This window comes from Stenella coeruleoalba, assembly GCF_951394435.1.
Source record: "Stenella coeruleoalba genome assembly, chromosome: 14".
NCBI lineage: Eukaryota > Metazoa > Chordata > Mammalia > Artiodactyla > Delphinidae > Stenella > Stenella coeruleoalba.
The window spans coordinates 60,173,521-60,200,218 of record NC_137160.1 but is presented as its reverse complement, the minus strand read 5'-3'; the positions used below and the strand labels follow the sequence as shown (position 1 = coordinate 60,200,218).

At 46.9% G+C, this 26,698-nt stretch overlaps 1 protein-coding gene across 1 annotated transcript in view; it reads right to left on the bottom strand.

The window, feature by feature from the left end:
- The window catches only part of RAB31 (RAB31, member RAS oncogene family), a 112,429-nt gene that overhangs the window by 56,325 nt on the left and 29,406 nt on the right, over positions 1 to 26,698 (bottom strand). Inside the window, exons 2-3 of the mRNA XM_079943533.1 lie at positions 14,995 to 15,074; positions 10,727 to 10,808 (exon numbers count right to left, since the gene is read on the bottom strand). Coding sequence (XP_079799659.1) covers positions 10,727 to 10,808; positions 14,995 to 15,074 — 162 coding nt within the window. The remainder of the gene's footprint in view (positions 1 to 10,726; positions 10,809 to 14,994; positions 15,075 to 26,698) is intronic.

Below are 26,698 nucleotides of genomic sequence, written 5' to 3'. Positions count from 1 at the left end.
GTCCTATAAGTGCAGAACCACGTGTGCCCCACTTGCCCCTAAATCATCGGAGGAAAAGCGGTGATGGGGTCACGTCTCCCTCTCTCTCCTCCAGGCTCTGCGTCCTCGGCCCTCTGAGCTTCAATGTCCCATCGTGGAGGCGAGTCCCCCGCGGAGTGGGACCACAGAGCATCACCCGGGATCGTACGCGAGCTGGCGACCCCGCACTCACAGGGGCCGGCCACCCCGGTGCCAGCAAAGCTGGCCCCCGATGCAGCCACGGGGAAAGCTGCCCCCCGCCCCGTGCATCGCCTTCCTGAGCCCAGCTCGGCCTCCCGTGACCCACTGTCCCAAAGCTTCCATCAGTGCATTTAGATGTGGCCGTGGCCTCCACGCTGGCTGCACAGCGGGGGTGGGGGATGCTATCTTTTACTGCTGGGTTGTGATATTTGTTTACATACACTGTCGAATCTATTTTTAACTTTTTATCGTGGAAATTTTCAAACACACACACAAGAAGGGAGCAGAGTATAAAGCACGTCGGTGCTCTTATCCCCCAGACTCAGCACCCCTGACCCGCGGCCCCTAATATCCGCCCCCCCTTACCGCCCAGCCCACGCCCACCACTGGAGTCCAACGCAGCAAACGCTTGACATCATATCATGTTAACTGTAAAGCAGAAGGATTTTTCTTCAAATATAAGTCAAATTGTGTCACCTTCCTGTTCAACATCTGTCTAACTTAGCATAAAATCCACCCCCTGGACTGTGGTGTCTAAGGCCCTCATCGCTGGGGCACCAGGCCTGAACCTGCGGCCACAAGGAGTCCCAGGTTTTTCCCCCAGCGGGACCCTCCTCCACCCACACCCACATGGCTCGCCCCCTCCTTCATTCACACATTTCTCAGCTGCCACCTCCTCCGAGAACCTTCGGTGACCCCCTATCTGGGCAGCAGCAGGAACTCAACAAACATTCGGAGACAGAACCCACAGGATGAGCCAATAACCCTGTGCAGGCAGGCTAGACAGGGGGATGGGGTGGGGGGGGTGTTCCCATTTTACAGATGAGAAAGCTGAGGCTCCGGATGATTACGTAAATTGCCCACAGACACACTGCTCTTAAAAGACCTTGAACACAGGTCTTCTGACCCCAAATTCCACGCTTTTTCCACTCATCAGCTGATTCTCTGAAATGAAGCATTGCTTACAGAGATGAAGATACGGGTTGGCACTAACTTTACTCATTCATTCATCAGCTATCACCTGGACACCTGACACGTGACAGGGACCGTTCTAAGCCATGGAGACTCAGGGTTGGTAGGTAGGATAACAGCCCCCAAAGGTTTCCACCTAATCCCTGGACCTGTGGTGATGTTACGGTGCACAGCGACGGGCATTGGGTTCCTGGCCAGCTGATCTTGGGATGGACAATTACCCTGGGTTACCAGGTGAGCCCAGTGTCATCACAAGGGTCCTCTCACATGGAAGAGGGAGGCAGGAGAGTCAGAGAAGCTTGAAGATGCTCTGCTGCTGGCTTTGAAGATGGACGAAGAAGCCACAAACCAAAGACTGTGGGCGGACTCTGTAAAAGGCCAGGAAACGGATTCTCCCCAGAGCCTCTGCGAAGGAACCTGCCCAGACCTGTGAGAGCGTGAGCCCGGGTTGTTTGAAGCCACAGGAAACAGAGAAGGTGAAGAAGACAGACAAATCCCTGTCCTCCAAAGCGCACGTTTTCCTTGGAGTGGAGGGTGGAAGCGCCGCCTTCAGAGGGGCTGTTCTGGAGATAAAGGCACACAGGGTGAGGTGCCTCTCAGAGGACACTCCTCTGTCCCCGTGTAGACACGACCTGCTCTCTGCCCCAGGTTGCTTGAGAGTCACAGAGGGAAACTGGACTCAACCCATGCCTCACAATTAGAAGTCACTTAGGGTGTCAAGTCCCAGACTAGATACACACGGTAAAAGTCCAACTATCGAAGCATCTTCACCTAGAGGAATCACATCCCTCCACAGGACAGGGAGATGCCCTCTGGGGAACAAAGGAAGATGGGGTCTGTCATGATGGGGAGGATGCAGAGGGCAAGGGGCTGGGTCCCTTTCAGACCAGCTCAGGGCTGAGACTCCCGCACCCCACTCCTGGATCCCCACTCCCCATCCCCTTCCCCACTTCCAGTGTCCCATCCCACTGGCCGAGGGCAGAGACGTTTACAGTGTTTCCCGAAGGATTTATTATTTTAGTACATGGACGTGTCCTTCCTCTTGCTCTCCTGTCAGCAGCATCTCTGACACACAGGAGGGCAATTCTGCACCTAAAGTCCTATTTTCCTAAATGACACCAACACCCACACACTGAACAACTCTGGGGACCAGGTCTATGAGCAACTAGCTCTGTCCCCTCTCCCACACCACTGTCAGGCTCTTTTCCTGTAGTTTCTGCCGCCAGTTAACTGCCCCTCTTGGGCTCTACCACTTTTAACTAAAGGAGACTCCTGGGGCTTCTTCTAAGAGGAGCCGCTAAAAAAGAACGAAATAATGTCATGTGCAGCAACGTGGATGGACCTAGCGACTGTCATAGAGAGTGAAGTAAGTCAAAGACAGGTATCACATGATAGTCCTTATATGTGGAAACTCAAAAAAATGGTACAAACCATCTTATTTACAAAACATAAATAGAGTCACAGATGTAGAAAACAAACTTATGGTTACCAGGGAGGGAAAGGGGAGGGGAGGGACAAATTGGAAGATTGGGATTGACATATAAACACTACCATATATAAAATAGATAACTAATGAGAACCGACTGTATAGCACAGGGAACTCTACTCAACGCTTTGTAATGACCTATATGGGAAAAGAATCTAAAAAAGAGTGGATATATGTATAACTCATTCACTTTGCAGTACAATAGAAACTAACATAACATTTTAAATCAACTCTACTCCAATAAAAATTTTAAAAAATAAAAATAAAAATAAATAAATAAGTAAGAGGAGCTGCTGTGACCCGGCCCCATCGACAGCTGTTGATCTCATATTAATAGCACACAGCACATCTGCAGGTTTCTAAGCTGTCTTCTTCCCACAAAACCTTCATCCAGTTTTCCTTTCTGGGAGCGTTCTTGGTGGGTGATGGAGCGAGGGGGTAGTTCCCTTATTCGGACCTCGATTCACACTGTGACAGCACTGTTCTCTGGGGGAGGGGGGTGCATGTACTCTATCTCCTCCCACTGAAGGGAGACCCCCATGGAAGTTTGCGAGGAGGCGCTCCAGGGTGGAGCGCCCCCAGCAGTGCTCCAAGTGTGTGCTCCGCGCTGGGAGCTGGGCCTCTCTTTCCAGGGGCTGCAAGGCGAGCGGGGGAGAAAACAAAGAGCAGCTCATTTGGAGCCTGTAAGAGGCCTCTTTCTTCAAGGATTCCTGAAGGTCAAAATTTCCTCTGACTGTAGCTGCAGCCTATGAATAGTGAACCACTTTCCTGACCATGGACTCCAGGGCCCTGAGAAAGAAGGAAGGAGAGCAGACAGGTTTCTTTTGATGTTTGTAAACGAGCCTGAACTTGACCTCAGATACTTGCTGTCTTCAGTTCTCTTTTCCTTCTCAAGGACCCATTCAGACCCAGCAGTGAGGCCAAGGCATTCTCAGCTGCATCCCAGCACCCGACCTCCAATCACCTAAGTTTCCAAATGATGGGAGACTGGTAGGTGCTGGCGGAATTCAGCCGCAGTAGGGGAACAAGCAGTACCGCTAACCAGCCCGGGCACCCAAGTCTTCACAACGGCACCCATGAAGCCGTCAGCTCCTGGGGCCTCAGTGGCTTTTCCTTCTTCAGGCACCCGGGGCTCAAGGAAAACCCCCGACAGAAGGAGCAGGTAAAGATTAAACAAACCCGGGTGGTGCCAATATAGCTCTTTAGTATATCTTTTCTGGAATCTTTTAAATCTCTCACAATTGGGGGAAAAAAAAGAGTCTGTGCGCTTACTAGGAAAGTGACCATAAGCCTTTTGAATCAATGGGTTTCAGAATATGATCGCATTATCATTAGCAGTATGTATTAAGTCATAAAGTCTGGTCTTGGGTTAGATAATATTGCTGAAATAAAACTAAATCAGCTGCAAATACTACTACTTTGACGACTGATTCCTTCTTTTAAAAAAATATATTTAGTCAAACACCATAAATTTCAAGTCTAATAATGGTTTGGTACATTGTAAGTGATAACCTCACAAATATGACCTTGTTCATGGTACTACATGAACTTACTACAGGGACCACATTTAAACATTTAAAAGGTTTAATACTTTATTCAACATTTTTTCTTTAGGTGCTACTGTGAGGTCAAGACTGCACTTCCAAATCACGAGTAATCTCCAAAAAGATGAAAGGCAGCGTGAAACTCACTTATCACTTATAATTTAAAGGCTTAAGGAGTAGGCAACCTCAAACTCACTATGGATTCAATACAATCCCTATCAAAATCCTAACTGGAGTTTTTTTGATAAACATTTACAAGCTGATCCTACAATTCATGTGGAAATGCAAGGGACCCAGAAGAGCCAAAAGAACCTTGAAAAAGAAATACAAAGTTGGAGGACTCATACTTCCCAATTTCAAAGCTTACTACAAAGCGACAGGAAAATTTTAGATCAAAGGAATAGGACCGAGAGTCAGGAATTAAACCCTCACACGTGTGGCCAACTGATCTTCAACAGAGGTGCCAAGACAACTAACTGGGCAAAGAATAGTCTTCTCAATTGTGTGTATGATACTGACATACAAAGAATGAAGCTGAATTCCTTTCTTACCAAGATACACAAAAAGTAACAACAAATGATCAGAGAGCTAAATGTAAGAACTAAGACTATAAAACTCTCAGACGAACATACAGGAGTAAATCCAGTGACCCTGAGTTAGGCAAAGACAAGTGTTGGCGAAAATGTGGAGAGATCGGAACCTCATGCATTGCTGGTAGGAATATAAAATGGTGCAACCACTTTGGAAAACAGCTTGGCAGCTCCTCAGAATGCTAAACTTAAGAGTCACGACCAATTTCACCCCTAGATACATACCCAAGAGATTTTTAAAAATGCATCTGCACAAAACCCTGTACAAGAATGTTCACAGCATTATTTATTCATAAAAGCCAAAAAGTGTAAACAACCCAAACGTCCATCGACTGATGGATGGACAAACAAAACGTAGTAATCCATACGATGGAACATAAACAGCCGTAAGGAGGAAGTACTGACCCAGCTACAACACGGATGAACCTTGATGACATTATGCTCAGTGAAAGAAGACAGAAAACCCACAGACTGCATGAGTCCATTTATATGAAATGTCCAGCTTAGGAAAACCTAGAGACTGAAATTAGCCGAGGGCTGGGGGATTTGAGGGGAGGCTATTTTTTAGTCTGTATGTGTGTTCTTCAATTTCATCCTTAAAAAGCATAAAACAATGAGCTTGATTTCAGAAGCCAGTCTATCCAACTTCAGATGTTTGCAGAGGACTGGAGAGTTTTTATGCTAATAACGGAATCATCAACTCGCCTTTGTGGAGTCTGTGACTGTGGTTCAATTGAAACCAAAATTACACAAATGCAACCGTTACGGCTCAGGCAGCCTACTAGGAAAGACAGACAGCTGTAACACTGACTCTAACCAAACGACACAAAAGAATAAGATGAGGGCTTCCCTGGTGGCGCAGTGCTTAAGAATCCGCCTGCCAAAGCAGGGGACACGGGTTCGAGCTCTGGTCCGGGAAGATCCCACATGCTGTGGAGGAACTAAGCCCGCGTGCCACAACTACTGAAGCCTGCGCACTTAAGAGCCCGCGAGCCACAACTACTGAAGCCCGCGTGCCACAACTACTGAAGCCTGCACACCTAGAGCCCGTGCTCCGCAACAAGAGAAGCCACCACAATAAGCCTGCGCACCGCAACAAAGAGTAGCCCCCGCTCGCCGCAACTAGAGAAAGCCCGCGTGCAGCAACAAAGACCCAACACAGCCAAAAATAAATAAATTAAATTAATTAATTAATTTTTTAAAAAAGAATAAGATGATGCTAATATTTTTCCAGGTTAGATTCTTAAAATAATGCTGCTCTGATGGATCAGACCAAGAGAAGGAAGCCTGACATTTTCCCAAGATACTGACATTTTCAATGGCGTTTTTTTATAGATTTTGATTGTGTTTTAAAGCAGGCACAGAAGGATCTAGAAGCACACATCTAGAAAGTGAAGGTTGCATCTCACATTGTGATATTTAATAGCAATGAGGATATGCTGGTCCCCAGTTTAAGTGAAAAAACAAAGGAGGAAATCAAAGGACACTCGGAGGGAAGGAATGACGTGTTGATACCGTGGGACAGAAGTCTCATCTCCCCTCACAAATTCTGACGATGGGACGACAGACCTGGGCAGATAAGTTCCTTTCTCTTCCCGGGGTTCTCCCTGAGCTGCAGCTCCTGAGTGCATCCTTCTAGGGGCTTTGCTCACCTACCGCGGGTCCTCTTCACAGATCAGCATGGAGCGGAAACCAGCACCCATGCGAACAGGGCAGGGTGGAAACCTCAAAAGCCCCCACCGAGCTCCAACACGGGCACTCTTCCCTCGCAACACCCCTCTGGGGAGCAGGAAAGTAAATGCACAAATCTCGAAAATGGTAAGCTGTTAACAAATTGGATTCAACAATCAATTGGAAATGGTTACATTTCTTTTAAACCATTTTTCTTACAGAGGCACTCGGTGGATTACCATTTGCCATTGAAAGAACTAGAGGATGCCCATCATATATGGCTGAACAGAAAGCAAAATTAAGACAGTATATTAAGAAAGAATGCACTCTTACACCCAGACAAAACTCTAGTTTGAAAAGATACATGCACCCCCTATGTTCATAGCAGCACTATTCACAATAGCCAAGACATGGAAACAACCTAAATGTCCATCAACAGAGGAATGGATAAAGAAGATGTGGTACATATATACAATGGAACATTACTCAGCCACAAAAAAGAATGAAATAATGCCATTTGCAGCAACATGGATGGACCTAGAGATTATCATACTAAATCAAGTCAGAAAGAGAAAGCCAAATACCTTATGATATCACTTATATGTGAAATCTAAAGTACGACACAAATGAACATATCTATGAAACAGAAACACACTCACAGACAGAGAACAGACTTGTGGTTGCCTATGCGGGGTGCGCAGGGAAGGACTGGGAGTTTGGGATTAGCAGAGGCAAACTATTATATATAGGATGGATAACAAGGTCCTACTGTACAGCACAGGGAACTATATTCAATATCCTGTGATAAACTGTAATGGAAAAGAATATATATATGTATAAGTGGGTCACTTTGCTATACAGCAGAAATCAACACAACACTGTAAATCAACTATACTTCAATACAATTTAAAAAAAAAAAGAATGAATACACTCTTATACAAGGACAGGAGAACCGGGATCCCTTTACATCTTCAGTGCCCAGAGGGAAAAACAAACTTTCAAGAGTACGAATCTGTGCCACACGTATAATGCAGGATTAGTACCGGCAGTAAGTAGCGCATCGACGGAAGTGCCGTGTGTGCCAGGCAGACACAGACTTGCTCTAATTTTGAGGAATTAACATATGCAAAGCACTGCACTCAGCAGTCTCCCTCCTTGAGGACACAGAAATCTGTCTTGATATTGTCAACTCATAAATCCAAAGAGATTGGATTTGTTTAGCGTTGTGAAAACTAAGGAGAACAGCAGCAGATTTCTATGAAGATAAGGAGGAAAAATAAAACGCACTGGACTCCAACAATTAATGAGAGAACCAACAGCACTCTGCACCAGCAACAGCAAGGAATTTATTTTTAGCTCAAACACAAGGGAACGTCATTACGAGCACGATTAAGTCCCTCAACGAGCTGCCGAAACGACTGAAAGACTGCCATCCTGGAGAGACAGGGGACCGCACAGGGGGACCACAGACAAGGTCAGCCGGGAGTCACACACCAGCCCTTCGAGGGTCAGAGGGATCGGACAACCAAGAGTCTGGGTGGATACGGCTCAGTCGCTCTCCACAAACTGGATTCACCTGAAGTTGCCACCCAAACCCCATCCCTCTTCCCTGAAGTATAAAGAGAATCACTAGTACGGAGGTGTGCCTTGCACTTACAAGGCTAACACTTTTCAAATTATAGGCACAGTAATATAGTCACAGGTGTCTATAACCTCTAAGAGTCAAATTTTAGAAAAGCAATTAGAAGAATTAAAAATACAGTCATATGAAAAAAATTTTATTGCTATGTTGCTTTGAGATGCTAAGTGGGCCAGACTCCAAACTAAAATAGTCACTTTAGAGCCAAATTTCATCAAAAGCAATCGACCCCTTGAATATTTTATTGGAATAAGTAAGTAAATGTCAAATGTCCTGTTTAGATTATACAGAAATCTCCCTTTAAGGACACTATTATCAAGGGAAAACGGCAGATTATAAAGACTCATGATCCCATTGATATGAAATTATCAGCACACACAGTGAGCTATCTGAAGGATGGTCACCTAATGTCAACAGTGGAAATACCTGGGGGTTGGGATTTTGGGTAATTTCACTTTCAACTGTATGGTTTTGTATGATTTTTCTATCATAACAGAACTATAAAGCACAGGACCCAGACTGCTGGATTCAAATTTCAGCTTTACACCTTATTAGCTGTGTGATCTTGAGAAAGTTACTTAACCTCTCTGTGCCTGGGTGACCTCCCCTGTAAATGGAGATAAAGACAGTCCCCAGCTCAGAGTGCACTCAGCATAGGGCTGGAGCACAACAAGCCTTCAGGACACGGCAGCCGGCGGTAGAAGCCGCAGTGCTGCCAGATCTATGTAAAATTGACTTATTACACTCAATAAAAGCAGCTGCAAAAGCAACTATTTCATGGGCAAAAGTAAAAAGGGGAGCAAGAAAATCTCACTGCTTAAGTTTAAATAACAACCCCTCAAACTCCCAAAACAAAAAACTAGCAGATCTACTACAGAGAACACACAAGTACATGCAGAAGAGGTCCCTAAGAAGACATTTCCCCTGGAATCCATCCCCCTCACTTCAGGAAACAGAGAGAAAGAGGGGCCCCAGGCAGCAGCTTCATACGTGCATATCTGCACTCTCAATTCCACAGAGAAATAGAAGACATTCTAATGAGGTTAGCATTTGTAGGACAGAAGATTCGTCCCAATTAAAGAAAAGAAAATCTCTGAAATGCCTTAATCTACAAACGCTGGAATGTTCATTTTAAGAGTGGATTTATAGAAAATGAAAATTATATAAACACACACTTGATTTGTTAGGAGCTGATGATGAAAAATGATGGATTATCCTGAACTCCTGGATTCTCTTTCTTTGAGAGGGAGACGGTCCACAGAATCGATAAGTGAATTCAGTGGTGTATTAGAGGCTGGTAAGGGCTATGGAGAAAAATGGGGTGGGGAGGGCGGGGAGGAAGTGCTGACATTCTAGGCAGGGTGGGCAGAGAAGGTGACGTCTGAGCTGGGACCAGATCAGGGGAAGTTCAACCTGTCACTCCACGATCACAAGCTCTGGTGAAAGTTTTGATCAGGCCGAAAGCTCTCATTGAAGACGAAGTATCGGTTACCGCTGTGTTCACTTCTCCTGGCCACCCCTCTCAACTTTGATAACATACACTCTACTTACTACACACATTCTCTGTTCTAGACAGTCTGCTGGTGTTTGTTATTTCACTTCTTAAAATCTAAAGATGTGAGGTTCTTGAGTAATCTTCTCCATAAATATCTTCAGCAAAGAAAAAGAATCAGGAATAAGAAAGCAGTCATTTGCTGTTTCTGGTAGCCCAATGTCCATCGCCCTGTTTCCGAGCAAGAGAACCCAGACTTTCCTCAGGGAACAAAGCCCGTCGGCTCCCAGCCAGCAGGGTTCAGGCGCAGCTGAACGCAGCCCTCACCTCCAGGGGTAAGTGTACTGCCTGGCCCCACCAGTAGGGGCGCCACAGCCCCCCAAGCACATGACCAGGTGGAGAAGGACCCCAGGGGCAGGTCTGGGAAGAGGTGCCTGCTTCCTGGGGTTGCTGATGAGGCCTCCTTGCCACCCTCGTGGAAGGGAAGCTGGTGGGTCAGCCTAAAAAGGAAGTCAATTTAAAGGCAAGCAAGCCAAGGACTTCCCTGGTGGCGCAGTGGTTAAGAATCCGCCTGCCAATGCAGGGGACACGGGTTCGAGCCCTGCTCTGGGAAGATCCCACGTGCCGCGGAGCAAGGAAGCCTGTGCGCCACAACTACTGAAGCCCGCGCACCTAGAGCCCGTGCTCTGCAGCAAGAGAAGCCACCGCAACGAGAAGCCCTCGCACCGCAATGAAGAGTAGCCCCTGCTCGCCACTAGAGAAAGCCCGCACGCAACAATGAAGACCCAGTGCAGCCAAAAATATAAATAAATAAAATAAATAAAAAATTAAAAATAAATAAAATAAAGGTAAGCAAGCCAAGAAAACCAAATAAGAGACGGACGCCCTGGACAGCACGTTGGCAGGAATGGAACTCAGCCTCACCCTAAGATGATGTTGCCCCCTTCTTTTTCTCATAGCTGAAGAGTACATTTCCTTTTTTGCTTAAATTATGTCAAGCTGGGTTTCTATCACTAGCAACCAGTAGTCTTGCCAAATACAAAGAAACCATTGGTCGCTGGCACTTTTCCCCCCAGGATTTTCCCTAGAAAGCCAGCAGCAGCACGTTCTTACCCGTTCCTGACCAGCAGTGTCCCAGATGAGGAACTTATGAAGTTCATTTCCACAAGGCACTGTTTTGGTCATAAAAGATGCCCTGAAAAAGAAAACCGACATCTCCACGTTACCGATCACCCCTACAACCTTCACGAAGACTCCTGTTTCCAGCAAGTGAAGGTGGAGCCTCTGCAGGACTCCAGAAGCTCTCCTCTCAGGGGTCAAGGAGAGGAAAGAAGGGCTGTGGAGTCCTGTCACCAAAAAAAATATTCTGCATTTTCTGTTAGTACAAGGGGGGTTTAGCGGGGGAGAAAGCAAAGAATGCATTCAAAACACTGTTTCCAAAACATTTATCTTCAATTGTTCTAAGATATTATGCCTGAAATCAGGAAAGAAAATAAAACCTTAGATTTTAAAAACATATTATCACCACAGTGAAGAGTGAAAAAGCAGCTGGTATTCGGGCATTTGACAGTGTGGGCCCTGCAGAGGTGCAAACAGTGGCGCATACTCCCTGCTCTATGAATCCAGCACTGGTAGCAATGATTAGAATACTGTATCTCATTCCCATCCTGCTTGCCTAAGCACAGGGATAAAGATGGGTAGCTTAACAAACATTTGTTTCCTCCAAGAAAAAGGAAGGATTTGAAATTCTCAGTAGATAATGAAACACTTGCTATTTTCTTTTTTGCATAGTTCCTCTTAAAGCTTTTTCTTTGTGCTCAGGAAAGATGTAAAAATCCTTGTACTGGATAAAGCTTCCCATTCATTAAAAAATAGCAAGTCTCTCCAGTCCTGTGACAGCCAGACATGAGCCTCCTGATGTGATGGGATTAGTACACGCATCACCTGGGCAGCATGCCGGGCAAAAACGTTTAATCTGAATTTAATCATGAGGAAGTGATTGGGCAAATCTGGAATGGGGAGCGTTCTACCAGACAACGGCCTGAATGCTAGGAATAAATCAGTGTCATGAAAAGCAAACAAAACAAAAGGCAGGGGAATTGTTCTAGATTAAGAGAAAGAGACAAAACAACCAAATGCACTGTATGGACCGAGACTGGACCCTGGAGACCCTGGGTTAGGAGGAAAAGCGCTTCAAAAGACATTTTGAGGACAACTGGAGAAATCTAAATTTAGACTATATGTCAGATATTATCATTGAGTCGAACTAACTTTCTAGGTACAATAATGGTGTCCTCCTCATGTTCTCCTTAGGAGATACACACCGGAGTCTGCAGGGGAAACATGTCAGGGCGTCTCTCACTTTCATGGACCCCGCAGGCCCTCCTGGTCCAGTGCAGGGTCCAGCCCTGCGACCAACCACTCAGCGCTCAGCCCAGTAATATTTCCTCAATTTCTACTCCTTTCCCCCAAGACTAAGAGGCAAACTACAGAAGTCCCAGGGAGAAAGGTATTCGGCCCTGCAATTCCCATACTGTTCCCACAACATACACACACACCAAGGTTAATAGTTGTAATTATCAACATACAATTGTACTAAGTGGAAATTCTAAGTATTTTTCTAAGTGATATGACCTAATACGATCAATATCGCATCTGCCCCATGACATTTCATTTCTTTAAGAGTTCTTAAACTATACATCCCAGATTACCGGTCAGAGCAAATATATTCCAAAAATAAAAATATCTTTACTACTTTTCTCATTATAAAAGCAATATAAGTATTTCACAAAAAAGAAATTCAAAAAATGAAAATAAAGCAGGAAAGTAAAATCAACTGTAATTTCACTACCTAGCCACGATCACTGCTAATAAGTTGGTATATGTCCTTCCAAATGATCTTTACACAACTTTTACCCCCAAACTGATGATACATAAATTTTGTTTTTCCTCCACTTTACATATTGTGGACATCTTTCAATTTCTATGAACATAGATCAACATCATTATCTAAAGGGACTGCATATTACACACCATGTTATGGATATAAGTTCATCTTCATCACCTATTTTTCACTATTATGACAATAGTTACATGAATATCGTTGTACCTAAACCTTTGTGTCCTTGTACACTATTCTTTGGACTTAATTCTTAGAAGCATATATTCTCCACGTTGCTACGTTCACCAAACGGTGGGTTGTACCAACCTATATGCCCACCGCAGTGTATGAGATGACCTTTTCCCCAACCAAGAATCTTTCAAATCTTTCAGGATGACACATAGAAAATGGTATCTCATTCCTGTTTTTGTTATAGTTATCCTAAGTCTGGACATCATTTTAGAGTTCACTGTTCACTTGTTTTGCTTTTGCGAATCTTTAGTTCGTGACCTTTTCCCACTTTTCAGTTGGGATGTTCATCCCTTTCTTATGTACTTTTTGAGTATTTTACACCAGCTTTTTGTAACAGTATATTTTAAAAAATATTCTTCCAGTTAAATCTTTGCCCTTTTACTTGGTTTATGGATTCTTTCCAAAAACGCTTTTTTAAATTTTATGTGGACAGCTATATCAATATTTTGTCTTGGTACTTATTTTTGTTTTTGTTTCTACTTTGATGTAAGCAGACTTTCATTCATTTTTCAATATATTCTAGGCAATGGGATAAATAATACAGCAACTCTGCCCGTAACAAGTTCTCAGGCTTAGAAAACTAAGTTTGTGCCTTTAAAATCTTAGACTTTACTAACTGGGAAAAAAAAAAAAAAATCCAGGCCAACCCCTTCACTTTACAGATAAGAGGGGGGTAGATCTGAGACCTGAGAGACGGCCTTGACCCTGGTCAAAGAAGAATCTGATGACACAGTCAGAAGAGAATGCAGAGGGCCTGTGGAACGGGGGCTCACAAAGTCCCTCAGTTTGCTCCCCTATGAAACAGGTCCCAAATCTATTCTGCATGATCTACGGGCTGTTGTAGGGTCAAATGAGGAAATGATAGCTGTGAAATCCCCACCTTGGTACACAGTAAGCCCGTGAGGAACAGCTCTAGTCACAGTAGTAATGAGTATCATATATATATGTACGTATATACCTATATGTGCAGACACACTGCACACACGCGCGCGTACATGCACACATGCACACACCCCTCTCTGTCCCTGATTTCCTGCCACTAGGAGATATATCACTATTTGAAATGAAGACTGACAACCATTGGTCTTTTGGTTGTTTGGGGTTTTTTTTCAGCCTCCTTGCTAGCTTACGACTTCAGACTCTCAGGCATCTTCTCTTCCCTCTAGTTGCCTTCTCGAGCGATGGGTGCGAGCAATGCTGAACTGACTTCGTTCCCTGCGGGAAGCAAAGTCTGGCAGAGAAGCTAACACAATTTCCTTGTAAAGGTCGAAATAGAAAGGGAGGTGCACACACACGTCTGTTCAGGACGCCGACAATCTGCCTGAACCGCAGCCAGAGTTTCTTATGAGTCACAGGACGATAAGGATGAACTTTCGCTGCTGAAACGCTGCCCTTTCACAGCCTTCGGTCTTTCCCCAGCACAGTGATCACAGTGGGAGGGAGGGGGCCTCCCAGAGGACTCACTTGTTGTGAGTCAGAAGTTTGCTGTGTGCCTGCCATGAATTTTCTCCACTTACGGCTGATGGAGACCGTCGCCCTGTCCTCATCAATCCTACCCAGTTCCCCAAATTTATACACTCATTGTTTCTCTGCTGAGGAAGACCGAACCTTGCTCTCTGCAGAGAGCATGCTGTCTGCAGGGAGAAAACTAAGCCAGGCCAAGTTCTACGACAGTGAAGTATCAGGCACCTGCAAAACCGCACAGCAAAAGCGCATCTGGCAAAGGCGTCCGTAGGAAAGGGGAAAATGGAACAGGAAAACGCTCCTACGTTCCAAGGTCGGGGTCTGGGGTGAGCAATCCTCCCCTCGCCTCCCAAGCGTTAGAAAGGAGATGCTGACATCGGATTAAGCCAGGGAAGGAAAATCAATCTGCCCACAGGCTGTGCAGACAGCTCTGCTGTGAGTGGATGCGTTCCCGGTTTCCATGCAGGCGAAGTCAAAGCAGAACCCAAAGCAGAACCCTCGGGGATTTGCCCCAGCGTGATCTGCAGAATAACGCTCTCGGAGATCAAGGAAATGGCCTTAGGCTGCAGTGTGAGGAGGCTGGTTGGGGGGATGGAGGGGATTGACAGGGACAGTAAGACCGGACACACTGCCTAAAAGTCCCTGAATTTCTGTCCAAGTCTTTACAGTTGGGATTGGTTCTCACTGGCTGGGATGAAACCACTTGAAGGCTCAGACACAGAATGACCTCTCTGAGTGCTTAGAAAGGAGGAAAGGTGAATTAGAAGAACAGACGAGAACTCACCCAATGGTTGGGCTGATGTTGTGGTCAAAGTGATCCTGGACAAAGCGACACACAATGCTCGATTTCCCGACACCGGTGTCCTGGAAGAGGAAGAGAACACAGCCGTGAAGATGAAGGCCGCCGATGCTGACTGAGTCTAAACAGAACCCAGGACACGGGAGCTTCCTTCCAGCTGGTGGGAAGGGGGATATTTTCCTCTATTTCATACCAGCATGTTCAACAATGAAATCGTATTGCTTTCATAAAATGAAAAGAAGTATGGTAAAAATAAGTTTAAGAAACATGTCCCATCTATACACAGTAACTAACCTAGAATTGGCATATGCTCACAGTACATTTATTTCCAGAAGTTTGGGAAGTTTTGGAGGGTCTAAGACATATGGCAATGCATCACATTGTTTTGCTAGAAATAGAATTGATTTTGTTCAAAACTTTAGCACTCTAAAAAGATATAACCTATTTTTCTAGGTATCGCCCTGTAAAAATGATGAATTCTAATTATTGCATTTCTAACATTTTCTCTCTAGAATCTGATGCCTGCATAAGAACCTCCAGTTGTGCTCAATTATATAAAGGTCGCATCTCAGCTCTTTCTCTGTTAAATAATTCTTTAAAGCTGATTAGGATAGGGGTCCAGTTACACATTGGAACTAGGACACATGCGTTTTTCTGCAGTCCCTTCCAAAACACTTGGTCAAATGGTTCAAGGAATACAAAACACAAATTCACAAGGTCAAAGGGATGGGAGAAGAGGCAACCATCAGACCAGTGATGACAGCGAGAAGCAGTGTTGGGGGAGGGGGTGTCACTGGAGCCAAAGGGCCTACAGGGAGGAGAGCAAGTCAGTCCACGCCCACATTCCCTGAAGGTATCAAGAGCTGCAGGGCGACGCTGGAATCAGAATCAGGTGAAAAGCTGCACAAAATAACACCCTGGGCGCCCCAGGCACGTAACCAGGGGAGGGACATTCCATAAGGACCCAGGAGGCTGACTCTCCAGGAACTGTGTATCAGCCACCGGCTGGCTCGGGACTCCACATGCAACTCATGGGGCCCCGGGGCTACTGCCCTGGCCTGTGGGACCCCAGATGGAAGAGGCGAGGGTGCCCCTCTGGGGAAGAGGAAAACCCTGCAGACCCTGACATGTGGCGTCTCCCAACTACAGGCCACGTGTGCACCCACCCACAAGCCCCAGTGCAAACAGAGCTTTGGGAATGCATTTTAATCTTTTAAAAAGAAAGCCTCAGCTAAGAAATACCAGACACTTATACCCACAAAAAAAAGAGCAGGATGCAATTTTAGCAGATCATTCAGAAGCTTAAGAGGGACCCCTCAGAAATTAAAAATCCGATGGTAGAAGTGGAAATTTCAAAGGAAGAGTTACAAGGTGAAGTCGAGAGATTGCCCAGAAAGCAGGGGAAGGAGAGCAAAGCAACTGCCCCAGCTGTCAGCAGCTGTGCTTTGAGAGCGGCCGCAGGGCACGTGGAAAAGTCCTGTCGCCCTGCTCTGAGGGCATCACGTAGACTCGAGATGGACAGAGAAAGGGAAACGAGACACATTTAGCCCAAGAAGGAAAAAACATACTGATACACTTCTCTTAAAAATATAACGTTAGGGCTTCCCCGGTGGCGCAATGGTTGAGAGTCCGCCTGCCGATGCAGGGGATACGGGTTCGTGCCCCGGTCCAGGAAGATCCCACATGCCGCGGAGCGGCTGGGCCCGTGAGCCATGGCCGCTGAGCCTGCGCGTCCAGAGCCTGTGCTCCGCAACGGGAAAGGCCCACGTACGCAAAATAAATAAATAAATAACGTTAAAAGCCTACAGATCAAGGAGAAAACGCTGAAACTCAGATAAAGGTGTTTTTCTCTAGACACTGAAATATGAAATGAGATTTGAAACACCACTGCCCATCTGAACTACGGGCACGCCCTTTCGTTCCTACATTCAGGGGGCCGTTCCAGCAAACCTGGGGCGAGAGGGCTGTGGGCTCAGGATCCTCATCAGAAAGTCAGTGTCCAGAAGGCGTCAGCTCCCGGTGCACGCGGCCTGCGCTGGTCCCGAGCCCCAGGGAGAGCGCACCAAGCACTGTCTCTCTGCAGTGTGGGCATCGCTGTGCGGAGCTCAGAGAGGTGAGGACAGAATGGAAACATCAGCTCCTCTGACTCCAAATCAATGCCGCTGCTATTTCTGAGCTGCACCTTCGGGAGGGATTACAGCTAATATTCCTCACTCCCCCCAAACCACAAGGCCCTCCTTCCCATCTCAGCTGCTCTTAAAGCCCCCGTGGATGAGCACACCCTTGCCATCCTGCGGTCTTCGCAGCCCCGGAGACACTGGACATGGAAGAACTGGGCTGCCACCCAGGCCGCCCTCCTTCCCAGCTGGGACGTCGGCCCCTTGACAGCCTCCGCCCAGCAGCAGGGAGCTCGCCCTCTAAGGGAGGGGCTGGCTCCAGGGCTCCAGGGTGCATCCTGGGGGTCATGATTCTGCTCCGGGGGCATGTTTTGGAGTACATCCATTTGCTCTACGCAAGGGCTCAGCTCAAAACTGGCTCCAAGTCCTCCCAACAGCCCAAGGGTTCTGCGAGGCCAACCCTTAAAATCCCCTTAAAGATGAAATATTCCAAAGCCAAAATTCCAAATTATTCATCTCTATTCATCATCTTCTCTGGATAACTCAAGCTAAAATCCCCCTGACCCTGCATAGTTAAAGCAGCCAGCCTGCTCAAATTTAGATTGAAGCTCATTCTTCCAACAAATACACTCAGTGTTTCTTTTCTTTTTACAATGTAACTCCCAACATCTCTCTCTTATACAATTGACAGGAAGGAAATACAGGACAAAAGGATAGGCAAAGTTTTAGTTTCTCTCCGAAAGGAAAATATTCTTACAAAGCACGGCCTAAATCATCTTGCGGGGGCCGATGGCTTTGTGATGACCTGGGGACCTCGTCCTCCCGTGCCTGCTGTTCCCCCTCCAGCCACGAGGGGAAGGCTCGGCTCGAGGATGGCAGAGGAGCCAGGCAGGATGCCGGCGCTTCTCATGAATCACTCAGCTTGGTGACTTCCTTTTCCTGCAGGACCTCATTCAGACCATGACACACACACACAGGAGGAAAACGCCCTGAGTCATGACTATCCCACGGGAAATGGCAAAGGTCTGAAGCAGGAAATCCTGGGTGGATAAGGAGGCAGAGGAGAAAGAGAAGGGGCGAGGCCCGGGCTGCTCACGGCTCTCCATGGCCCCGTTACTTCCGGGGGACTTGACACCGATGGAAGGAAGCTCGTTCGCTTCCTGACATGAGGAGACTGTCACAGCCCTGTCCAGCCTCTAGTTCTGCACAAGAGGAAGCTGCGTGGCTTCTGAGGTCACACAGCAGGCCGCAGAGTCAGAACCTAATTTTCTGAGTCCCGGTGAAATCCTTAAAGGCTCTCATCGGGTTAAATCAACCGCCCTGTCAAATGTAAATTTCTTTAAAAAATAGTCCATTTCTAGAACCCACAAGGAGTGCTTTTTGACTATTGCTTTCCAGAGTTACCTTCCTTAGTAGAGTCACATGTCCTAAAGATACGTCTGCTGGGTTTTGCCTTAACGAAAGGGGGACATATTGCCAACCACCGGGGAGGCATTAGAATAAAACCAATTTTTTTTTTAACTGAAGTATAGTTGATTTATAATGTCATGTTAGTTTCAGGTGTACAGCACAGTGATTCAGCTATACATACACACACATCTATATCTGTATACTCTTGTTCAAATTCTTTTCCCTTATAGTTTCTTACAAAATACTGAGTACAGTTCCCTGTGCTGTACAGTAGGTCTTTGTTGTTTATCTATTTTATATACAGCAGTGTGTATATGTTAATTCCAAACTCCTAATTTATCCCCCCCGCCTTTCCCTTTTGGTAACCATAAGTTTGTTTTCTATGTCTGTGGCTCTATTTCTGTTTTGTAAATAAGCTCATTTGCATCTTTTTTTTTTTAGATTCCACATATAAGCGACATCATGTATTTGTCTTTGTCTGCCTGGTTTACTTCACTTAGTATGACAAGCTCTAGGTCCATCCATGTTGCTGCAAATGGCATTATTTCATTCTTCTTATGGCTGAGTAATATTCCATAGTAGATATATACCACATCTTCTTTATCCATTCATCTGTTGATGGACATTTAGGTCACTTCCACGAGAATAAAACCAATTCTGACTGCACAAAGCAGGAATAAAATTTAGTACAATCCTCCCTGGGGGATAATCAGGATTTCTTTGTATTCTAACTTGTACGGTTGATACCAGAGCCATTTTGAGGCCGAGCTATCGGTTCCTGCTACTTCCTGGATATTCCTCCCATAGACGTTATTGCTATTATTTGGGGCTAATAATACAATTCTCTGCGAACAATCACATACTCTTCCATGACACTCTCTGCTGTTTGAACGGTCCCCATTATTAATCACGTGTAAATCTGGAATCACGAACCACAAACTTTCAGCTGCTGCCACATAAATCTCTAGGTGTCACTTAATTCACTCCTGGACTAGGGCAACAGGCTGCAGGTAGGGCTCCCACCTCTCAGAATAGAGAACGGGAAATCCTAGGCAGCTATATCCCAGCTACGTGATCCTGCTCTAACGGAAGACGTCACAAATCAACTCAGGACACATTATTTCAGGAACCTTTTCAACCCAGCTCCGCAGAGAATCACTAAGGCCCGATCAAGGTGGGTTCCCAGGACAGACAGCTGCCTTCTCCCGACCTTCCACCCACTCCTCCCAGCCACTCCACTCCAAACTCACGAAGCACTGTTCTACAGACGCTCTAGACATCTTTACAGGCGGTAAGGTTGAGAAACTAATAAGGAATGTATACTGTTGATAACATTATAAATCCACATGCCTCTTATGGATAGGAAACTGCAAACGATAACAAGACCTACAGACTCAGGAATTCCATTCCTAAGAATGCAGTTAAAAGAAGGGAAAAAAATGAGCACAAAAAAAGTTCACTGAGGGCTTCCCTGGTGGTGCAGTGGTTGAGAGTCCGCCTGCCGATGCAGGGGACACGGGTTCGTGCCCCGGTCCAGGAAGATCCCACATGCCGCGGAGCGGCTGGGCCCGTGAGCCATGGCCGCTGAGCCTGTGCGTCCGGAGCCTGTGCTCCGCAACGGGAGAGGCCACAACAGTGAGAGGCCCACGTACAGCAAAAAAAAAAAAAAGTTCACTGAGGTATTATTTATAAAAATTAGAAATCACCTAAAACATAACTTTAAATAAATAGATGGTACTCGTGACGCTTTCATCTCAGACCTATCAAACATCAAAGAGGCAGAATACTATTTGCGCATAATGTGAACTATGGAAGTGCTAACTCCAGCATCTGTCTCTGGTCTGGCAATCAGAACCCAACCGGCAAGGATTTTTACATTTATTTGTTGATTTGTTTCACTCAGTCACCCATTTATTTAAGTGTTTAGACTTTAAGCGTTAACATTACTTCTAAAAAGCCTTAAGTGTCTGACGTGTGGAGAAGGAGTTAAGTTAGGAATTTAGGAGGATGAGAGAGGCCAGCCAGGTCTTGTGGGTGGAGAGAAACAGGCAGAACCGCGGGGTGGCTGACAGTTTGATCCTCTGAGCCCAAAAGTGAGGGAAGCTGAGAGCAGGGTGGAGTCTGACCCAGGGGAGTGAAGGCCTTGTCCAGGACACTGGACACACCCCTGCACGCAACGGCCATGTGGGGAGGCACTAGACTTTGTTTACTCTCATGGGAAAAACTGCTTACACACCGAATTTTAAGCATACAGATAGCATAAATGAATTTAAGCATCTAGATTGAGGTCCCAAGGACAATAGTGAACACAGCTTGGAAACGTCCACAATCCTCTAGATGTATACGAGCACAATCTCAAGTCCACACAGAGGGAATAAGGTGCCATGTCTGAGGTGCAAAAAATGCCCAGGAGAAATGTAAAAAAATCCCGCTAGAGAATATGAAGAAATAAGCAAAAATGAGGAGGCTGAAAGCCCCAAGAGAGATGATTAGATGGTTCAACAGGGAACATAGGCACACGTCTACTTCCTTTATCTCACTGGGTGCTCACGACAACCCTTCAGAGGACAGATGTACTGTCCACATTTCCCACGTTAGGAAGCTGTGGTCTAAACGTTTACGTGACTTGCCTGCAGTCCTATAATCAGCAAAGGGTTCATCGACCTTCAGGCTTCCCCTCCCCCATACCCACTGGCCAAACCATCTCTCTCCGGAAGGCATGCGTCCATGCCCTCATTGACTTACTGGTGCCTGCGCAGTCCGCAAGATACAAGGACAGGAGGCAAGATTAAGTCCTGATTCCTGCAAATCAGATCACTTACACATCAGACCTAAACTTTCAGAGGAATCAAAGACAGAGCCGTAGTGACTGAGATCACACAGGCCACCCCAAGACGTCAACGGGACGGCTGACAGCTGTGTTCCAAACTGCATTTGTTGGCCCATCATTTGAAACTCAGGTGTGTATTCTTCTGTTGACATAATGCTGTAAATAAATGATTATTTCCCAAGCTTGCCCCTGCACTATAGCACTCTACAACAGAAGACCCCGACATCCATTTGTACTATTGTTTCCATAGGAAAATTTATTCTACTTTCAACCTGGGGGTTCCAGCCAGTGTGAACCAGGCCTGCAGTCCAAGCAGAACGCCCCAGGAGTAAAGAGATCTTTGGGGAACACGGTCTCCTGCATTTGGACTCCAGTAATATTGCCAAGAGTCCCAGCCTTTCATAGGAGCAGGAGTGGGCCAGTCATAAGGACAGTGACTAAAGCTCCGGCCACCCAGCCAGGCATTTTCTATGGAGAAATGTCTGCTGTCACTTCTTCGAGCATCGTCCCTGGTCTATCACACCTCTTCTCGCCTTCTGGGACTCCAACTGTGCCTGTATTAAACTTTCTTCCCTTACCATATATGTCTTTTATATTCTTTTCTTTATTTTCCATCTTTTTGTCCGAGTTTCAATTTGGAATTATTCTAACCTATCTTCCAGTTCTTTCTACAGATGTACCTAATGTGATGATGAACCCATTTACTGATTTCCTGATATCAATTATTGTATTTTTTCACCATAAAATTTCTATTGTGCAGTTTTCGATTGCATGCCAAAGCTTGAAATCATGACTTTTATTTCCTTGAACGTAATGAACATACGTGTTTTAGAGATGTCTGATAAGTCCATTATCTAGATTCTCTGCAGGTTCTGTTTCTATTGCCTGTGGAAAGATCTTCAGTCAAATCGCCTTGTCTCCTCCTATCACTGGTCAAGTTTAAATCTTGGAAGCATCCCTCCAGAGAAGGGAATTAGAGCAGCCTGTCTGGTGATGACCCCTGATCTTCCCTGACTCTTGGATGGGTGTTTAAAAAGCACAGTGATCTCACTTCTGGGATGTCATCCACCCCCAAAAAGCTGTTCCTAGTAAGAAAATATTTATACTGTTTTAAAATGCTGTCCTGGACTTCCCTGGTAGCGCAGTGGTTAAGAATCCACCTGCCAATGCAGGGGACATGGGTTCGATCCCTGATCCAAGAAGATCCCACATGCCGCGGAGCAACTAAGCCCGTGAGCCACAACTATTGAGCTAGTGCGCCGAGAGCCTGTGCTCTGCAACAAGAGAAGCCACCAAAATGAGAAGCCGGTGCACCGCAACAAAGAGTAGCCCCCGCTCGCCGCAACTAGAGAAAGCCCGCACGCAGCAACGAAGACCCAATGCAGCCAAAAATAAATGCCGTCCCTTTCTACTATTGTTAAATTTATTTGCCTCTTGCTATTACAGAGTTGACAGGTCTGGAGGATTCCAAAGTCTAGCAATCTTTCAGTCATCAAGTGCTCTGGCCCCAGAGAGGGGGTGGCTTCTCCATCCTGCTGGTGGCAAAGGAACGTCCTAGAAGTTCTAGGGAAGCCAAGGTCATGTATTGGGCATGAGAAAAAGTGAGCAGCAGAGGCCCCATCCCTCTCCCGGCCCCGGTTCAGAAAGAAGTCCTCCTCCTGCCTGACTCCTCAGACAAGTTAAAGAAGGAAAAGAAGAAGGAAGACACTTCTGAAATGGGGAAGAAGGGCAAGTTCCGTCACCCCTTCACTTCCGTTCTTCTTATAATAGCTCCCACCGCTTCTCAGCGTTTCCAGAGAGCACTCTGTCCCGATGTACAAACTCTGTGCAGCTAAGCAGAAATTTCAGAGTATCTGAGTCTTAGAAGGTGTGACCTTAACTGTTTTAAAAAAATTTTAACCCAGTGTTTTACTTAAATCGCACTTCCTGCCCAAGGAACCAACTGTTCTTTCACCACCTTTGTTTCCTCTCAAGCAACGCACGTGTGGGCTGGTGACTGGGCAAGACAGGTCACCAGACAAATGGCAGAGACACGAGCTGCCCTGTTCCTGGCGGGGAACCCACTGGCTCCACGGGACACCTGGCCTGCATAGGCTCCCGGCACCAATGTGGGATTTTATTGTTATATTCTGTCGTGTTCTTACAAAACACTCAATATTCACTGTTTCCGAGTTGCAGATCTAGCAACTAAGGATAAAGAATGATCATAATTGCAGCTTCTGAAGTGGTTCCCAGTGATCCCCGACTCCTGGTGTTTGGTCTCCTGTGCGTGACCTGGACCTAACGACTTGCTCCTAAAAAGTAGAAAAATGGCGAAAGTGATGGACGTCAGTCCCCAGGTTAGGTGATAAAACACTGAGATGTGGCCTCCCCTTTCTCACCAAGCCCCCTGCCCCCAGCCAATGGGCTCCTGAAGCAGACACGGTCCTGGAAACGGACACATCAGAGCCCTGGCACCCAATGACCATCCAGGGTGCTCTGCCCATCCTTAGGATCGGCTGGTACGGCCACACCATGAACTTACCCTTCAGGTGGGAGGGGCTGCCCTGAACCCCAAGGGCGCCGGAACTCGGATGAGGAGGCTTCGCCCTCCTCCCCTCCCCTCTTCTCCACCAGCCTTTGGAGCCTGGACTTGTCCTAAGGGCAGTGGAACCAACGATACCCACCAGGGGTGGAACTTTAAGAGGACTGGAGGGAAACCAAAACAGGAAACAGAGGCATTTAGGAGGCTGCGCTCATCTGCTGCATTTTTATTGAGCACCTACTATGCGCCGGGCATCTTCACAGATAACAGTGGCCAGTCTATCGTGTCAGAGCTAAGACTCCACATCAAGAGCCCGCCTGGTGCTCACGTTGGGTTGTGCAGGGAGGACAGAAGGGACCGTTTTTGTTGTTTTTGTTTTTGACACAGCACAAGCTTTATTCAGTGGCCAAAGAATAAAGGAGTGAGAACTAAATTCACAGATTGACTTCTCGCCCACCTGGCAAGAGGGCTTTAATTTTAAAGAGTAAAGATAAAGGGAGGAGGAGGGAGGCTAAAGATGGGGAGGCAGATGCTTTAGTTTACAGGGGAAGGGGCAGGGCTTTTTCAAGGGAGTAGGGTGCCACCCCCTTTTTAGGAAGGAACCGTTCTTACATCCCGACTCTGACAAGCCTGACAGCTGGCATCCTCAGACCACTTGCTCATCTGAATTAATGCTCGGTGCTTCGCTGACCCCCAAGCCGAGATCCTGTGTGGTGTAGACAGTTAACTGCTGTGATCCTTAATCACGACACTAGATCATAGAGGATGCACATGCACCCTTGTCGGCTGCAAACAAGAGCAAACAGTCAACGCACCTGCATGGTACTGACAAGCTGGGGATACTAGCTTCTGCTCACAACTAACCTACCTTCCTGACTCGATCACTGTTCCCATTAAATAACCATAGTTTTTGACCCATGACATGTGAGGAATCGTCCTATACGTATGACAGTCAACTCTATCAAGCCCCAGGCTTGATTCCCACACTAGTGTCAGAAAAGGGACTTGCATGAAAGGGAGGAAGTGTGTCCGAGGCGGGGCTGGGCCTACAGAGTGTGAGAAAAGCCATCCCCGTAACTATCACGCTGGCATGACTTTCTCATGGCTTAAGTTCCTTCGGTCAGCTGGCGCTTCTGCAAGCATTTCAGAGATTTTACAAAACACACGTAGAAGGCAGCAGTGGGAATTTCCAGCTCGAGGGAAATTACTACCCCCCACATTTTCAATCTATGCTCTTTGGGAATAAATGCTAAACTATCACACTTAGTTTAAGACATTCGTCCAGGAAACGCAAGGATGCCTGCATCACAGCTGCCCCTGCCAGAAGAACCCCTGCCTGGCAGCCTCTGAGCAGGGCTCAGCCTCCAGGGTGAGCCTCCAGGGTCAAAGATGGGGCACCCTCTTACTTTTTTTTTTTTTTTTTTTTTGCGGTACGTGGGTCTCTCACTGTTGTGGCCTCTCCCGCTGTGGAGCACAGGCTCCAGACGCGCAGGCTCAGCGGCCATGACTCACGGGCCCAGCCGCTCCGCGGCATGTGGGATCTTCCCGGACCGGGGCACAAACCCGTGTCCTCTGCATCGGCAAGCGGACTCTCAACCACTGCGCCACCAGGGAAGCCCCCACCCTCTTACTTTCATTGTCCAAAGGAGAGAAGACGGGTGTGGCTTCTGGGGCAGGAGATGAAGATGGACCACATGGATGAATTCCCCAGGAACAGCCTGAGTGGGTACACTGCTGACAGTGAGCAGTAAAGCCATGGATACATGCCCTCTGATTCCTGCACGGTGTCCCCCGCGGCTCCCCAGCCAAAGACCAGCTGAAGGTCAAAGAGGAAAGCACATGACTGCAGATCCGCCCTCCACTGCTGGCTGGATGCTAAATTGCGGAGCCAACGCCATGTCATTAATGCTGAGGCACAGCTCTGGTCTGAAAAATACCAGCCGTGCCACCCCCCACCGCCAGATCTGAAACCTTGTCAGACAGGAGAATGTTCCCGCCGACGGAGGTGAAGATCAAGGGTGCTGCAGTGAACCTGAGCTAAAGAGTAAGTGCACGGGCCCAGCTGAGCCAAAATTACAACGAAAGTGATGACTCAGGGAAAAGGGAAGAGAAGGCAAAGCTCCAGGACAAATGGAGCTTCTGGGCTTCCAAGTTCCGGATCACGATGATCGATGAGCTGTTAATAACACCGACCATGTTAGTCACGTGATGATGGTGTGGTGACGGTTGACGTTTTGTTCAGCTAGATTCCATGTTAACCTGCATCACCTCGTTCACTTTCAGCCCAAATCTCTGAGAGATGTACTACTATGGCCCATCACGGTTGGGAAAACAGGCCCAGGAAGGGTCAGCAATTGAACCCAGTCTGTGCTTCCAAGCCCGAGCTCTTGACCTCCATTCTTTACCCTAGTGCCTCCTGACAAACACCACCCGCGTCCCCACCCTGCGACAGGTGTGATGATGCATTTCTCTCCCGCTCGCTAACCCATCCCGCGTCTGAGACACAGCAGGCCCCGTGTCGGGCACTGGCGAGTCAGTGGGATGTATCCTCTCCTGCAAGCGCAGGAGAGACACACCCAGGAACGTGACCCAGAGCCAGACCTCAAGGTCTGGAATTTCCTCTTCGCGACACAGAAGGAGCATCACGCCCAGGACAACACGCTCCCATGCCGGGAGAAGACTGCTCAGGCCCATGGGGTTTCCTTGGCCCCTCACGATGCCCTTTCCATGATGTTCTGGCACATGCCCTTGCTCAGAAGTTCAGGAGAAACTGAAGCCATGGCCTTTCTTGACCTCAACCTGCATTCT